The sequence below is a fragment of a genome, unplaced genomic scaffold (assembly GCF_019419815.1).
Source record: "Pyrus x bretschneideri cultivar Hongxiangsu unplaced genomic scaffold, Pyrus_bretschneideri_v1 Contig4, whole genome shotgun sequence".
In the NCBI taxonomy this organism is placed as follows: domain Eukaryota; kingdom Viridiplantae; phylum Streptophyta; class Magnoliopsida; order Rosales; family Rosaceae; genus Pyrus; species Pyrus x bretschneideri.
Window position 1 is genome coordinate 1,044,685 of NW_025999723.1, and position 14,934 is coordinate 1,059,618.

Sequence of the window (14,934 nt, forward strand, 5' to 3'; positions counted from 1 at the left end):
TACCAATTAATAAAAAAAATTATCAACCCCGTATAAGCCTTGGAAGATAAAACTTTTATTTTATTTTTTAAATTAACCATAGTTCTTTACCCTTTTAATTAATCACGTAAAGCTCATTTGAAAATTCTTTTTTTTTTAAATGACTGAAAACATTTTTTATGAAAATTTTTATGAGATCAATCTTATTAGAAACGCAAATGAATCCTAAAAAATCATTTCAGTGCTTCCTAAAAAAATCACAAAGTACTTTTAAAATTCAAGGAATTTTCGATTTATTATAAAACACGTTCAAACAAAGTAATATTTTGTAAGTGTGTTTTTACAAATGCCTTGCGTAACTTCAAAAGTCACCATCTTGCTTCCATTCAATTAACAATTATTGGTTTATTGGAAAACAAAAGTTGGAAACAAACAAAGAAGTCAAACTTCAAAAGGTGCTATCCGGCTATTAAGTTTGACTGAAGAGCCCACTTCCACAGTTCCACTTCTAGAAGACAGCGACCCAACTAAGTACGCAATTTTTATCGAGTACCCATGGACGTTTGTCTTAACACGTTTAACCGTTAGATCCGATCTAACAACTTATATTGAGTGACCGAGGACTATCGTAGGTGTGTGAATCCCACATATTTCGGGACAAAATCCATCACTTGTAACGTTGGTGTGGGGAAAAATATCAAAGTATCCATGGCGGACAAGCTTGATGAAGACACCATTACCACGACAGTCCCCCTTGAACAGTCGCTGCAGTCGGCTTCCTGCAGAAAAAGATAACCATCACCGCAACCATCCCATTCAATGTTCTGTTAAGCTGGCTACTATCCCATTCAATGTTTTGTTAAGCTGGCTGAACAACCCGTGGAAAAAGTTCACCGCTGTCGGTCTTTTCTTTGTCATCGACATTCATAGCTAACGAGAAGGTAGGACCTTGCGGGGGCAGGGCAATGACATTTATGGTTTACGTGAATGACCAAATGCAGGAAAATGTGACCTCTCAGAGAATATGAAACCATTAATTTCCAACCGCATGGTGCGCCTAGTCTAAAATGAATGCGTTCTACCGACATGCACCCAACTTCGACCCCCCCTGCCGTAGAACATCTCCCCTAGATTAGAACGTCGCCCCGTGAAAAGAGGGTATGAAGTTAGTAAAAGAATCAAGCCCCAATATGCTCCTAATTCAGTACAAGTAAAGAACCTTAGCCAGCCCCTTTACAGTAGCTGCCAGTTTCCCCAACAGTCAGTGAAATCCAAAGACAGATCTTCCGATATCATGTTAATTCTTCGATTCTACGGTAGACTCTAGTGGATCACAATCAAATCATGTTAGGATTAGATGCATCTACAACTCAACACAAACCCAGTCAGAAGACTCGAAAATCAAACGCAAGAATGCGTCCGCACAGTAATACTTTAGTTCACATACTAGTATCTATGACGAACAAAATTCATGACATCTTCGAGAGGAAATGAGCAATGACAAAGAAAAGGCCAGTTATTTTCAATATAAAATGAGACCTACAACAGTTACCACAAAAGGCAGTTACTTTCAGTACAGTAAAATGAAACCTACAACAGTTACCACACTTCATCAAGGAACAATATCAAATCTAGACCCTAATCCCAGAGCATATGCAAATGCAAGGAGACTTCAACACGTTTAACTTCAAATAAGTTTACATTTTCTAGCAATCGCATATGGCGAAATAGTCTGTATGTAATCATACTGGTAACCAGACCGAACAGTTCGAATCAAAATAAAGGAAATAAAGTCTGCTGTTGTCTACACACAGAAAAGCAGTCTTAAATTATCGGGAACCACCCAATCGAGTTGGTCCTAACTATGCACCATTAATTCTCGAAACTGCAAGTTTGTTGTATCGCCCCTCATTATCACAACCTCCCAAATCAAGCAAGTCCTACAGAGAAGAGTCGTTTGACGGTTTAGCGTGATTTTTTTTAGTTTCAACTCGGCACCTAATGGCCATGAATGTAAACGGTTGTACGGATCGAAAATTGTGTTAATCACCTGAAAAACCGCATAATTCAACGCTTCCCTCGGTGCCCACCACCTGACCTCGCACCAGGATAGCGAGCGAATTGCAACCTTAAATTGACTGAGTCACGGTCATGCTCATCGAATTTATAACCTGCAAAATCGAGCTCGACCATTTACGCTGTAACAACTGGGTACGTTTTCAACGCCGAATGAGGCTATCAGCAGATAGATGATATAAAGACGTTAAACCGTTTATCTTAAATATTTAACACCTATCATTTCTCAACACACCTAAGTAGCAAACCTGAGTTCGCCACACATGTCCTAGATTGACAGAAAGGGTAAAAAGGGTCTCCCTCATTCCAAAAATGAAGTTCACGCACTTCCTCTCTTGACATAAAGTATACAGTTTCACTAGATAAACCTCCTCATAAACAAAAGACGAAGTATAGGCTAAAACATGAGACAACTATCCCGAGAGCACCATTGTCCCAAGCAGCATTCTTAGACTGAATTACAAGTGCGGCCAAACTGAAATTATATGGCTTCTCTCACCAGTCTCGCTGTCCTACTTGACTAATTATGGGAAAAATCAAGTCCCAAAGAAACCAACCAGTTTCAAGGCATTCGCAGAATCTTGGAGGATAAAAAATGAACCATGAAGGCAATCCCTTCCATTGTTTGGAACAATTTACAAAGTTTGGTGTGGTATACTGGTACTGGATGACTTTGCTGACCATGCAACTTCTAGTTTAAAGTAAGGGGTGAAACCAAGACCTATGGGCAGCGGTAATCTATGTTCACCTCATAAAGCCAATAGAAAGTGGCCCCATGAATCACCTCCTTAAAAAACGAAGTCACATGCCTTGAATAGTAAGTTATCTCACTTTAAACGGAAAAAAAAAAAAAAAGCAACAAAACTATGGGTTTGGAAATCTTTTAAGTGGTTGAAAATGTCAGGTAGCTTTGGAAGTTAAAAGGGGTTTAAATTCACAAATCCTGTGTACAAAATTTCCATATGAATTGAAGCAACACAATCTTATCTGCATTGTAAATTTGATAACGTAGTGGCCTTTCCTTTATTTTCTTTTGGTTAATTACACAGAACTGCCAAACAACAATCCAAACTATTGATGCAAATGTTTTTTTTATTCTTTCCTTTTTCATGAATCATTTGGCAGTCCATCTTCTTGCAAGGTGAAGAAATTTTTTTATGTAACTTCTCCAACAATGGCATAAGAAATGTCAAAGAAACTATGGTGTTATGATTTCAACAAATTTAACAAATAGTAAACTTACCTTGCAATGCATCCATAGCAGTTGCTGCATGGGCCGGACTCACAAAATCAACAAAACAAAGTACCAGTGGATCTCCTCCAGGCTGCACAGATAAATTATTTGAGAATCCAACAGTCAATAACTATTCAATTTTATCCCTTGGGAAAGAGAAACTTACATGTCTGGATTCCTTGCTCACGAGTCTCACTTCCTTGTAGCCAACGAAAGGGCGAAAGATATCTTCAAAACCAAGTGAAGGTAAACTCGACAAAGGTAAAGTGCAAGTAATGACACAAAGGGTTATAAAACTGCAACCCCTAGAAAATTTTAAGGATACGAGCTACTTCACGTCTTGTACAGTTGGGAGGCAATCCCTCCACAAATAGCGTACTGGTAGCACCAGGAGGAAGGGGAGCATCAGGCCGTCCACTTCCCATTCCTAAGACCCTATCTTTTGCAGGTGCCCCAGGGTCAACACCCCCAATTCCCATCATGTGTGGATCCTCAACAGCACGACCAGGTGGTCCTCCACTCATGTTTCTAGCAGACTGTCCCCCGCTATATGATGACATTTGCTGAAGCATAACTTGTAACATTAGCCCCCGAAACTTCAAACATATGATGAAAAATGTGACAGTTCTAGAAAAAGAAATGTAAGTACCGCATTGCGCAGGTAGCGATCATACGACGCATTTATGGAGTCGGTATCTCTAATTCCTCGCATAGAACCTCTATCATCTTCATGGGGATAATAGTTAGGGAGGTCTTGACCACCCTGGGTGTCTAAAGGATGAAGGATGTACTTCAGGATACCAAAAGAGAAAATAAAAAAACAATATTTGAAATAATTATAAACGCAGAAGGTGGCAGTAAAGCTATAAACAAGAGAATATTAAGTTAAACTGCTGACGACCTAACAAAATCAAATTGCTATAATCACTAACTACTGCATCAGTCATAATCAGGTAATTAAGTTGTTACATGCCCATGAGGTACCCAAACATCTCAATATATTGCATATGCTAACACAACCACTTGAATTTTCCTTTCATCTCAATATATTGCATAGGCTGATCCTTGAATCAAACCTGGCATTTATTAAGGATGAATAATTATTAACAGCCTCCAGGGATAATGAAACTTAAAATTAACTAATAACGAAGATGATCTAGGAGCCGGGACCAGCCAGCACGCAGCTTGCTCAAATATGACACTGGTCATATTACCAACAAATGGGTGTCCAAAATATATAGACTACCCTCCTCATGGATGCAGTACAACAGACCGAAACATCTTCACGAATGTGCATAATGAGATTAGGAATACTCATTTTATCTCTCATATGCATGCTTTGAACAATGTTTATACTAAAATGTGTGTAGATAACACTAAATAGAGCACAGAAAACTAACAAGAATGCAAATTTATCATGTAATCTAAGCAATTATATCTTAAAAATAACCATGGAAGCCCCATCTGAAAGCCGAATATGATGGCTTAATAAGCTTATCCACATAAACATCAAATGGTGATTAAACCACATACAACATAGATCAAAAGATCCCAAATTTCAATTCCCCATTGAAAACCTAGTTCGACTACTTAAAAGTCAGCTGAAATCTCCATTTTTTTGTTCACATTTCTTAGCGCACCTTTTGCATTTTGTATTTGTACTTCAACAATTCTGCTCTCAGGGCAACCAGGAAGATACTAAAATCCCCAAGAACCCTAATTTAATAAACCCCCAAACGCACGCAAAAAGGAGAGAGGAAACCCCAAAAAGGGGAACCTTGAGGAATTTAACATACCGTAATCGGAGCGAGGACGCTTTCCAACGACTGAATTCATCGCCGAGGGCGGCGGTTGTCGACCGTCGCTGTACCTCCAGTACGCGTCCGCCATGTTTGAGGCTTGCCAACCGTCACTACCAGCTTGGTTTGTGGGCTCCACAGCGAGAGATATGGAGAGTGGAGAGAAAGGAAGTTGAAAGATTCTGGTTTTTCCAGTAGAGAAGAGAGATAGGAAGAATAGGAGCTGGCAAACCTGTTGGAGTTACTTCTACTCCTGGATTCCCCTTTACTTGTCTTTTTGGTTTTTTTTTTTTAATTCCTAAAAATTGTTACAACCAATTGTATTGTCAAATTGCGTTTTTTGTCACTTAAATTCAAAGGAAATCGTAGTAATAGTTCATCAATTTTAATTTAATTGAAGTATTGATATTTGAACTAAAAATTTATAATTATTAATCTTTTAACTCATCAAAACGCGCAGCTACATCAAATTTTCCGTCAAAATAAATCACTTGTATGACACGTGAAGTTGAATGCGGAGGCAAATAAAGAAAACAAAATATTATTTCACGAGGGAATGGGATCAAATGCAACAAGGAGGCCCGGAGGCTATTAAACATACTAGAAGAGTGAGCATCCTCGTTAGATTCTCTTTGTGAGGATTTTGAAAATTCTCAAATCACATTAGTTCATCGAACATTGTACGGTAAAAAATTATTGTAATTTTTTTATTTAAAATTGAATATAAACAATACTTGACAAAAATTAGCCCCACAATGTACGATGAACGGGATGTGATTGGAAGATTCTCATGACCCTCTTTCATAGTGGAAATATACCATCAGACGCACAAAGCTGCATTTTGATGCAAAGCCACCCTCATGAAATAATTTCGTTTTCCTTATTTATCTCTTTATTCAGCCTCATGTGTCGTGCAAGTGACTCATTTTGACGAAATTAACAAAATGACGATAACTACATGTTTTGACAAGTTAAGAGACCAATAATCACAAATTTTTAGTTGAAAGATCATTGCTCTAATAATATTAAAGTTAAAAAAGTATTACTCACTTTTCTCTTTAAATTAATTAGAGTGAAAGGGATATGGCTCAAAATGGTGGAGCTATCAATTTGGAGACGTGTGGGCAGCAATGTGTAGATTGTACACATTGTATTGGAAAATAAGATGGACTTCTATATATTGACAATATCAATTATATTGGCAGAATATCGATACACTATCAACAAAATATTGATACATTTTAAAGTTAATAGTACATTGATACACAATTATTAATAGCATCAACCTTATAGTCAATTGATACAATACTTACAGTATCAATATGTGTTGACAAAACTCAAAACTCATTGGTAAAGTTCTTTGCTTTTCTACTTTTCTGATCGATGTTTTGCTTCACTCACTCATATCTGTGGAGCTAAAAATAATCAAAAATATATAAAGGCGACACGTGGATTTTTAAGTAAAAAAAAATAAAATTATTCTTAAGGCACACATGAATTCTCATGCACATGCAACGGGCAATAACAGCCCAATCGAGGTCAAAGGTGATCAAAATTGTATTCTCTTAAAATCCTCTAATCACTCCTCATCAAATATTCACCCACAAGGTAACTCTCAATTATTATTTTTTTCAAATTGGGATTAATTGATTAATTACCAAATCAATTGCAAGATATTATTTCACATAATATCTTGCTATCAATCCCACAAATCAACCATATGTGACCGGTCCTAAATCTCCTAATAGGACTGGCCACACCCTTATATATAGTCTCTCATCTCTTCCAAAACCTAAGTTCAATTATCTTCTAAAAATTCTCTAAACACTTTTCCCTCAAATTCTAATTTTGGCATCAAAGATTCTTCGTCCAAAGCTCCCCCCATTCATCGTGGATGCGTAAGGCTCTTGACCTTAATCTTAGATGTTGATTGTTTTGCAGGTGCATTTTCGTCTAAGAAGAAGGCGGAAATTTACATCCATAATATCATTGTTCCAATCCAAACCCAAAATGTTTCGATATGTCATCGATACATTTTCAACACTTCCAACAAAACATAACTTATTAATATTGTTGACTAGTTTAAACACCAGTTAAGATTATGAACAAGTATCAAATTCTGTATTATGTTGGTTGAGATTATAATTGTTCACAAAAAACATTTTCAATTATATTAATAACACTTCCAAACAAACGCTTAACAATTCTTACCAACTTGTCGTCGAGTATATATTATTTTCGATCTCGATATAGATTATTTTATTTCCATTATTCCACAAAATTATATTATTATTTTTAGTACCTTTCATCACCCAGCCTTATCTTTTTCATCACCCTCATCCATTTTTTCCAGCTGAAATACTATTTCCAGTCGACTCTCCAAACTCTACAAATCTGCCCCCTCCTTATGCTTCTTCAATTTTTGGGAGCATAATCTCTTCATACTCCTCCACGTATGAAGATTTCAATTATTTTTCTTCCACTTTTATCCTCCGTGTGTGTGTGTATATATATATAGGCTGTGTTTTGAATCGGATCTGATTGTTTTTAACGTGGTGTCGAAATCTTTCAGTTTAATGGCGGAATCCGGCGGCAGTCCCTACTTCAGCTGCAGAAGTTGCCATAATCCTCTTGCTCTTCGTGACGACCTCATCTCCAAGAAATTTCTGGTGAAAACTGAAACATGGTTAATGTATTTCAGTCTATTATTTTCACTCCAATTTAGGTTGAGAGCTTTTTGCTAGATGTGATTTTGATAGAAATACATGAAAATATTTATTAAAAATTCTAGTGCTTCTTGAAAAAGCAGTTGGAAGTGCTTCTGCATAAAACACTTTCATGACCTGGAAGAACTTACAATTTATCGTTCGGATTCCGTTGTTTAGGCAAAATCAGGGCCGGCATACATGTTCTCTCATGCAATGAACGTCATTGTGGGACAAAAGGAGGACAGGAAACTCATAACTGGTGTTTTCTCAGTTGCTGACATCTATTGCAGCAACTGCGGCGAGGTCTTAGGTTGGAAGTACATTCGAGCTTACGAGCAGACTCAGACGTACAAGCAGGAAAATTTATAATCGAGAGAGCAAAGATTTCTAAGCAGTACTAGTAATCACCCATAATGCTTGACAAGAATCGGTGTCGTGATCCCTTTACTCTACAACTTCGGCTAAAATAATTCGATTTTCGAAGGTTTACGATCGGTTGGGGATAATTTGTGCTTCTTCTTGTTGGTTTTCTGCATATGTTCAGCAGAAACTAATGTTAGTAATATATGGACTTGAAGGTTAATGAAATCCCCCATTGGCAAAGTTATTTGCTTTCATACTTTCCTTATAAGTATTATGAAACAACGGTTGTTCCAGTGACGGATCCAGGATTTCAAGATCGCGGGGTCCCAAGATAAAAGTTCCAAAAAAAAAAAAAAAAAAAAACTAGTTTGGTTCCATATCACTATATCACTATTTTTTATTGAATTTGGTTCATTGAATAATCAAAATTAATCAACCACATCAAGTGGTCCAGTGGTAAGGGTGCGGATTTCGGCTCTCAAAATACAAAAAACAGGGAGGTCCCGGGTTCGAGGCTTCAAACTGGTCAGTCTGCTTGACTGTGGCCAGGAGAAAGCTGAAATGCCTCCGTGAGTCTTCCAGGCCCCTAGAAGGGGTGGATACCGTAATGAATCTACAAAGATGAAATTTGTTAATGTAACATATATTACAATTGAGAGTTGAGACTCTAAGATTAAAAAACTTAAATAATTTGTCCGTTAAGAGATGTGTTGTTACTCTCAAATGTAACACCAATGGGTTTCCATCGAGAGTTCTCAACATTAAAGCATCATCAATTTGTCGTTAATATAATGTGTTGTTACCATCAAAATGTACCAATGACATGTTATCCATAGATTTTCAACATTTCCAGCAAAATGTACCTTGTTAATATTGTTGACTAGTTAAAACACCGGTTGAAATTATCAACACACAAATAAAATTTACATAAACGAGAATGTCAAGATAATATTGTTCTGAACATAAAAAAATCCTTCATTTTTTTTTCCATTAAGTCCGCGATCAAAAGCAAATAACTATAATTTAACGGTAAAAATTTTGAAGCGCCCGTAAAATTTTTGTAATTTGAGACATCATTATCATAATGACGACTATATTTTATATCAGTCCTCCCTCCCTGTTATAGCAGTTGACACTTGGAATAAACTAGGGGCTCCCCTGGTATAGCAGTTGACACTTTGGATTAAACTAGGGGCTACTTTGTTTACACTAGCACAGCAAAAGACCTTTCAGTATGCTGAAACACAGAACAGTACGCTACATTGTGGAAAACGTAGATTTTTCAGAAGATTCTCTCTCTCTCTACATAGAGTTTGCACGCAACCATGAACCTCAGCCCTCAAGTCTCTCAGACATCCTCCGTTAAAAGGTTAGTGCTTTTCTTTTCCTTTTGAATTTAATGCAATTTCTCTTTCAATTTCCCGACTTTGCTTGTAGTGCTAAACAGCTAGTAATCAATTGATTAAATTCTACAAGTCAAGAACAAAGCAATTTCCCAACTCTCTCATCATTTTTTAATCACAATTAGTGACTGGTTAAACAGGTCAGATCCTTATCCCTTCCCAAATTAATACCCAATTAATTAATGGGTTTTTATCTTATTTTATTATATCCCATGAATTTCGCTTCAAAGACTCCAACTTCCCCCTTCCTAATCACTTATATTATCATTTTGTAAATCTGGGTTTGTTAATCTTTATCCTCTCAGCTTACCCTTAAATGCAAATCCTGTCTTTTTCAAAACTCAAATTTTCAATTTTTTAAAATTATATATTTTACTCTTGGAATCTTGCACGCTAACTCGGTTGGTAATCTTATCTTTGATTGCAGGTTTCTAGGTCAATTTTGATCTTGTTGCAGGTAATTAAATTTATAATCTTTCTCTAATCCATATTTTCATTTTTTAATTTTTACAGATTTTTACTCTCCTGTGTGTAAATTTTCTCTCTTTTGCTTTTTTTTCTCTGGTTGCCGAGCAGGGAGAGGTGTTTAGAGCTGTGAATTTGTTTGTTAATGGCGGATTTGGTGGGGCCTAGATTGTACAGCTGTTGTAATTGCAGAAACCATGTTTCACTTCATGATGATATCATTTCCAAGGCCTTTCAGGTGAGGTTTCCACAATTTTAATTGTTTAATTTTCTTTGATTTTTATTTTTTGAGAAAATGAGGTTTGAATTTTTGCTTCTTTGGAGTTTTTACTAGTTCTTCCCAACCGATCATTGACTGTTGTAGAACTTTAAACTGATTGCGTAGGGTTTCATGTGATTTCCGCAATCCCTCTTACTTTTTCCTTTTTTTTTTTTTTTGGGTAACATGGAAGAAGAAAAAGAAAGACTAAGAAAAAACTAATCTAGTTGTAGCAACTCCAGAGCAGTCATCCGAAAAAGTTTGAACTAAACAAGGAGAGGCCCGCAGGCTCTTGAAACTCCATCTCGCTATTTAAACCCAATTTGGCTAATCCGTTAGCTGCAAAATTACGCTCTTTAATAACATGTTGCAAAATTAGTCATCCGAAAAAGTTTGAACTAAACAAGGAGAGGCCCGCAGGCTCTTGAAACTCCATCTCGCTATTTAAACCCAATTTGGCTAATCCGTTAGCTGCAAAATTACGCTCTTTATTAACATGTTGCAAAATTACGCGCTCTATGAACATGTTGCACATTACAACTTCATGTTTCACTTCATGCTGGACATTACCGCAGTCCCTCTTCTCCGTCTGCACACCCTCCTATTTTTTTTTTTCCTCTAGCTGTTGGATTGAATAAGTAAGGGAGAATCAATAATAGGATCCGGGAGAAGAGTGTAGGAGGAGAAAACGAGTGTGAAAATCACTATCCTTTGCACAAAGAGGGTACATTTCATAGAATAATTGAGATTGGTATGTCAACTGTCTCTGTAGGTTCTTATGCTTCTTGTATTTCTTTGTTGCTAATCATGAGGGTTCTTGGCTGTAATCAATATATGAACCGAATGAGCATAAGAAGATAACTTTCATTCTCTTTACATGAACAGGACACTTAGTTTGCTCTTTGTGCCAGATCTTGTAAGATGAATGTATTGCATCTGCTTACAAAATCTGAATGTTTTGTTTTAATTCATATTCGGGTGTGATAAGACTATGCGGGCATATTATTTTTGGTCCAACGTTGTTTTCCAACAATTTGTTTACAGGGAAAACATGGCCGAGCATTTCTGTTCTCCCACGCAATGAATGTTGTTGTTGGGGCAAAAGAAGACAGACGTCTCTTAACCGGTCTGCATACTGTTGCTGATATCCACTGTGGTGATTGCCGTGAGGTGTTGGGCTGGAAGTACGAACGAGCTTATGAGGCATTGCAGAAGTACAAAGAAGGGAAGTTTATATTTGAGAAGTCCAAAATTGTGAAGGAAGATTGGTAGCAAAGGGTCCTGCCATTTGTTCCGATTTCTGTGTTAAGTGTACCAATACGCAGTTCCTATATATTTAGTGTTCGTGTTTGTACAGAAACTCGGCATTCCTTGACAATCTATCATTGTTTCTTGCGGTAAGGTTCTTTGCTTTCGTACTTTCCTTATCGGTGTTTTGCTTCCCGGGGCTTCATCTGTAGATATAATGGTCAAAGAAACATCTTTAAATTAGTCCGACTATGAAACAACAGTCGTTCTTTATATCAATTTGTCGTTAATAATGTGTTGTTACCATCAAAATGTGCTAATGACGACATGTTCTCCATATATTTTCAACATTTCCAGCAAAATGTACCTTGTTAATACTGTTGACTAGTTAAAACACTGCTTGAAATTACTGACACACAAATAAAATTACGTCAAGATTATATTGTTTTGAATATGAAAAACTCCTCCAATTTTTTTTTTCCCATTAAGTCCTCGATCAAAAGCAAATAACTATAATTTAACGATAAAAATTTCTAAGCACTTTAAAATTTTTGTAATTTGAGACATCCTCATCTTGACGTCTATGTTTTATATTAGTGCTCCCTCCCTTGATATGGCAGTTGACACTTGGAGTAAACTAGGCGCTACTTTGTTTACACTAGCAAAGTACTGAAGAAATTTTTCACTGTGTCTGAAACACGGAATAATACACTACATGTTATTGGTATAGCACTTGACACTTGGGAGAAACTTGGGGCTACTTTGTTTACACTAGCAAAGTACCAAAAGAAACTTTTTAATATGCCTGAAATACGGGACAGTACGCTACATGTTATTCAACGCTTAAAAACGTAAATTCCTGCAGCGCGGTTACGCATGCGCGTGTTAAGCCTCTCTATCGGAGCGCGCGTAACTCTGCTCTTTGTAACTCAACCAAGCCCATCGTACTCGAAATATTGCAGAAAATTCTCTCTCTCTCTCTCTCTCCCCCCTCAGCCCTCAAGTCTCTCTGTCATCCTCCGTTAAAAGGTTGGTGCTTTTCTTCTCCTTCAATTTCCCAACTTTGCTTGCAGCTACTAATCAATTGATTCAATTCTACATGTAAAGAAGAAAGCAATTTCCCAACTCTCTCACCATTTTTTAATCACAATTAGTGACTGGTTAAACAGGTCAGATCCTTATCGCTTCCCATATTCATACCCAATTAATTAATGGGTTTTTATCTTATTTTATTATATCCCATGAATTTCACTTTAAAGACTCCAACTTCCCCCTTGCTAATCACCTATTTAATCATTTTTTAATCTGGGTTTGTTAATCTTTATCCTCTCAGTGTTCTTGTTGCTTACCCTTAAATGCAAATCCTGTCTCTTTCAAAACCCAATTTTTCAAAATTTAATGTTTTACTTTTGGAATCTCGCACGCTAACTCGGTTGGTAATCTTATATTTTATTGCAGGTAATTAAATTTACTCTCCTGTGTGTAAATTTTCTCTCTTTTGCTTTTTTTTTTCTCTGGTTGCCGAGCAGGGAGAGGTGTTTAGAGCTGTGAATTTGTTTGTTAATGGCGGATTTGGTAGAGCCTAGATTGTACAGCTGCCGTAATTGCAGAAACCATGTTTCACTTCATGATGATATGATTTCCAAGGACTTTCATGTGAGGTTTCCACAATTTTAATTGTTTAATTTTATTTGATTTTTATTTTTTGAGAAAATGAGGTTTGAAATTTTGCTTCTTTGGGGTTTTTACTAGTTCTTCCCAATTGAACATTGACTTTTGTAGAACTTTAAACTGATTTTCGTAGGGTTTCATGTGATTTCCGCAATCCCTCTTTCTTTTTTTTTTGGGTAACATGGAAGAAGAAAAAGAAACAACTAATTTAACTGTAGTGACTCCAGAGCAGTCATCCGAAAAGTTTGAACTACACAGGGAGGAGGTTCCGCAGAAACTCCAACTCGCTATTTAAACCCAATTTGTTTAACCCGTCAGCTGCAAACTTACGCTCTCTATGAACATGCTGCACATTACAACTTCACGCTGCACATTGCCGCAGTCCCTCTTCTCCCTCTGCACGCCCTCCTCTTTTATTTTCCTCTAGCTGTTGGATTCAATAAGTAAGGGAGAATCAACAAGAGGATTCGGGAGAAGAGTGTAGGAGGAGAAAACGAGTGTGAAAATCCTTTGCATAAAGAGGGTACATTTCATAGAATAATTGAATTTGGTGTCAACTGTCTCTGTAAGTTCTTATGCTTTTTGTTCTTTGTATTTCTTTTTCGCTCATCATGAGGGTTCTTGGCTGTAATCAATATATGAACCGAATGAACATAAGAAGATAGCTTTCCATCTTTACATGAATAGGACACTTAGTTTTCTCTTTGTGCCAGATCTTGTAGGATGAATGTATTGCATCTGCTTAAAAATCTGAATGTTTTGTTTCATTTCGTATTCGGGTGTGATTATGCAGTTCCTATATATGTTGTGTTCGTGTTTGTACAGAAACTTGGCATTCCTTGACAATCTATCATTGTTTCTTGCCGTATGCTCAGATGTTCTCACCGTCTCCCGGAGAAAGGATGAGTCCGGTTGCTTCTCATCTTTTGCACAAGGCGTCATTTGCGTCATTTTTTCGAGGTCATAATGCTTCATTTGTGTCGAAAGATTATGTTCTTGTTGGAGTTTGTTGATAAAACCGTTCAAGTTATTGGCTTTTGCCTCAGGGAATGAAAACAAACACAACCAAACAAGGTGCAAAAGAAGCAACCAAAAGGTTTAACTTTGAGATTGTCGAGTATGTTCAGCTGTACAATGTCAATGAGCAATGCAAATTTATGAATTCTGCATCCTTAATATTTCCTAAACAACTTATGAACGTCAACTTCCCCGAAACAACTTAATACTTCATATGAACTTCCATCTCTTGTTTTGTTTAAAAGCGGATTCTTGGTTGCAAATTTCCACTCTTCGAAAGCTTCCGAATCCGAGGGATTGAGGTATCACTGATGTTTGTACGCTTCAACATCTTGAAGGAGACAACCATATCAATCGGATCATTAAGTTTATACTTCAACAAGCTCCTCCGGGTCTGTCAATAGTTCAGCGAGTATGAAGTCCCACGCGGAAGAGATATCTTCCTAATCTTAATATTTATATGTATGTCTGTGTATCCATTGATATTTTTTTCTTTTGATGAGTGGAAATTTATGTTCTTGTGTGTTTTGTCGAGCCAGCGGTCCAGATTTGAATCCAGCGGCTACGGAGGATAATTCTGCCAACCAAGTAAAGAGTGGCTAGCAACAAGGCCATGATCAACGAGGATATGAAGTGATGTAGAACAAATGGGTGAGTGGATTGAAGAGGACATGGATAGACTTAAGTCAAAGGATCGGCACCGTGGTTCAAA

General features: G+C 37.0%; 4 protein-coding genes across 5 annotated transcripts; 3 read left to right on the top strand and 1 right to left on the bottom strand.

Moving 5' to 3' along the window:
- Positions 1-1,477: 1,477 nt before the first annotated feature.
- LOC103951620 (RNA-binding protein 2-like) lies at positions 1,478-5,334 on the bottom strand. Its single transcript, XM_009363049.3, has 7 exons — positions 5,086-5,334; positions 3,939-4,060; positions 3,615-3,852; positions 3,456-3,517; positions 3,299-3,380; positions 2,030-2,150; positions 1,478-1,919 (listed from the first exon to the last, which is right to left on the bottom strand). Exons 1-6 carry the CDS (start codon positions 5,177-5,179, stop codon positions 2,047-2,049), a joined length of 702 nt encoding a protein of 233 aa, XP_009361324.1. The 5' UTR covers positions 5,180-5,334; the 3' UTR covers positions 1,478-1,919; positions 2,030-2,046.
- Positions 5,335-7,380: 2,046 nt separating this feature from the next.
- On the top strand, positions 7,381-8,413 carry LOC103951621 (protein yippee-like At4g27740). The gene is made up of 3 exons (XM_009363050.3): positions 7,381-7,541; positions 7,661-7,757; positions 7,974-8,413. Exons 2-3 carry the CDS (start codon positions 7,665-7,667, stop codon positions 8,163-8,165), a joined length of 285 nt encoding a protein of 94 aa, XP_009361325.2. The 5' UTR covers positions 7,381-7,541; positions 7,661-7,664; the 3' UTR covers positions 8,166-8,413.
- Positions 8,414-9,395: 982 nt separating this feature from the next.
- LOC103951622 (protein yippee-like At4g27745) lies at positions 9,396-11,687 on the top strand. 2 transcript variants are annotated; one of them, XM_048565408.1, is made up of 4 exons: positions 9,396-9,528; positions 9,990-10,019; positions 10,139-10,265; positions 11,331-11,687. In XM_048565408.1, the coding sequence occupies exons 3-4, from the start codon at positions 10,173-10,175 to the stop codon at positions 11,556-11,558; spliced, it is 321 nt and encodes a 106-aa protein (XP_048421365.1). In that variant the 5' UTR covers positions 9,396-9,528; positions 9,990-10,019; positions 10,139-10,172; the 3' UTR covers positions 11,559-11,687. The 2 variants fall into 2 exon arrangements, with proteins under 2 accessions (XP_048421365.1, XP_048421366.1); XM_048565409.1 differs by lacking the exon at positions 9,396-9,528 and adding an exon at positions 9,559-9,702.
- Positions 11,688-12,502: 815 nt separating this feature from the next.
- On the top strand, positions 12,503-14,755 carry LOC103951624. The gene is made up of 4 exons (XM_048565407.1): positions 12,503-13,190; positions 14,081-14,165; positions 14,252-14,301; positions 14,468-14,755. Exons 1-4 carry the CDS (start codon positions 13,098-13,100, stop codon positions 14,624-14,626), a joined length of 387 nt encoding a protein of 128 aa, XP_048421364.1. The 5' UTR covers positions 12,503-13,097; the 3' UTR covers positions 14,627-14,755.
- The last annotated feature ends 179 nt before the right edge of the window (positions 14,756-14,934 follow it).

Bases quoted from the DNA above. Each gene is read 5' to 3' on its own strand.
- LOC103951624 (XM_048565407.1), top strand. From the start codon at position 13,098: ATGGCGGATTTGGTAGAGCCTAGATTGTACAGCTGCCGTAATTGCAGA. The intron at 14,166-14,251 runs GTCATAATGCTT...CTTTTGCCTCAG, and splicing joins ATTTGCGTCATTTTTTCGAG to GGAATGAAAACAAACACAAC. The intron at 14,302-14,467 runs GTTTAACTTTGA...TTTGTTTAAAAG, and splicing joins GCAAAAGAAGCAACCAAAAG to CGGATTCTTGGTTGCAAATT.
- LOC103951620 (XM_009363049.3), bottom strand. From the start codon at position 5,179: ATGGCGGACGCGTACTGGAGGTACAGCGACGGTCGACAACCGCCGCCC. The intron at 4,061-5,085 runs GTATGTTAAATT...TTCATCCTTTAG, and splicing joins GCGTCCTCGCTCCGATTACG to ACACCCAGGGTGGTCAAGAC. The intron at 3,853-3,938 runs GTACTTACATTT...GTTATGCTTCAG, and splicing joins ATCGCTACCTGCGCAATGCG to CAAATGTCATCATATAGCGG.
- LOC103951621 (XM_009363050.3), top strand. From the start codon at position 7,665: ATGGCGGAATCCGGCGGCAGTCCCTACTTCAGCTGCAGAAGTTGCCAT. The intron at 7,758-7,973 runs GTGAAAACTGAA...TCCGTTGTTTAG, and splicing joins TCATCTCCAAGAAATTTCTG to GCAAAATCAGGGCCGGCATA.
- LOC103951622 (XM_048565408.1), top strand. From the start codon at position 10,173: ATGGCGGATTTGGTGGGGCCTAGATTGTACAGCTGTTGTAATTGCAGA. The intron at 10,266-11,330 runs GTGAGGTTTCCA...ATTTGTTTACAG, and splicing joins TCATTTCCAAGGCCTTTCAG to GGAAAACATGGCCGAGCATT.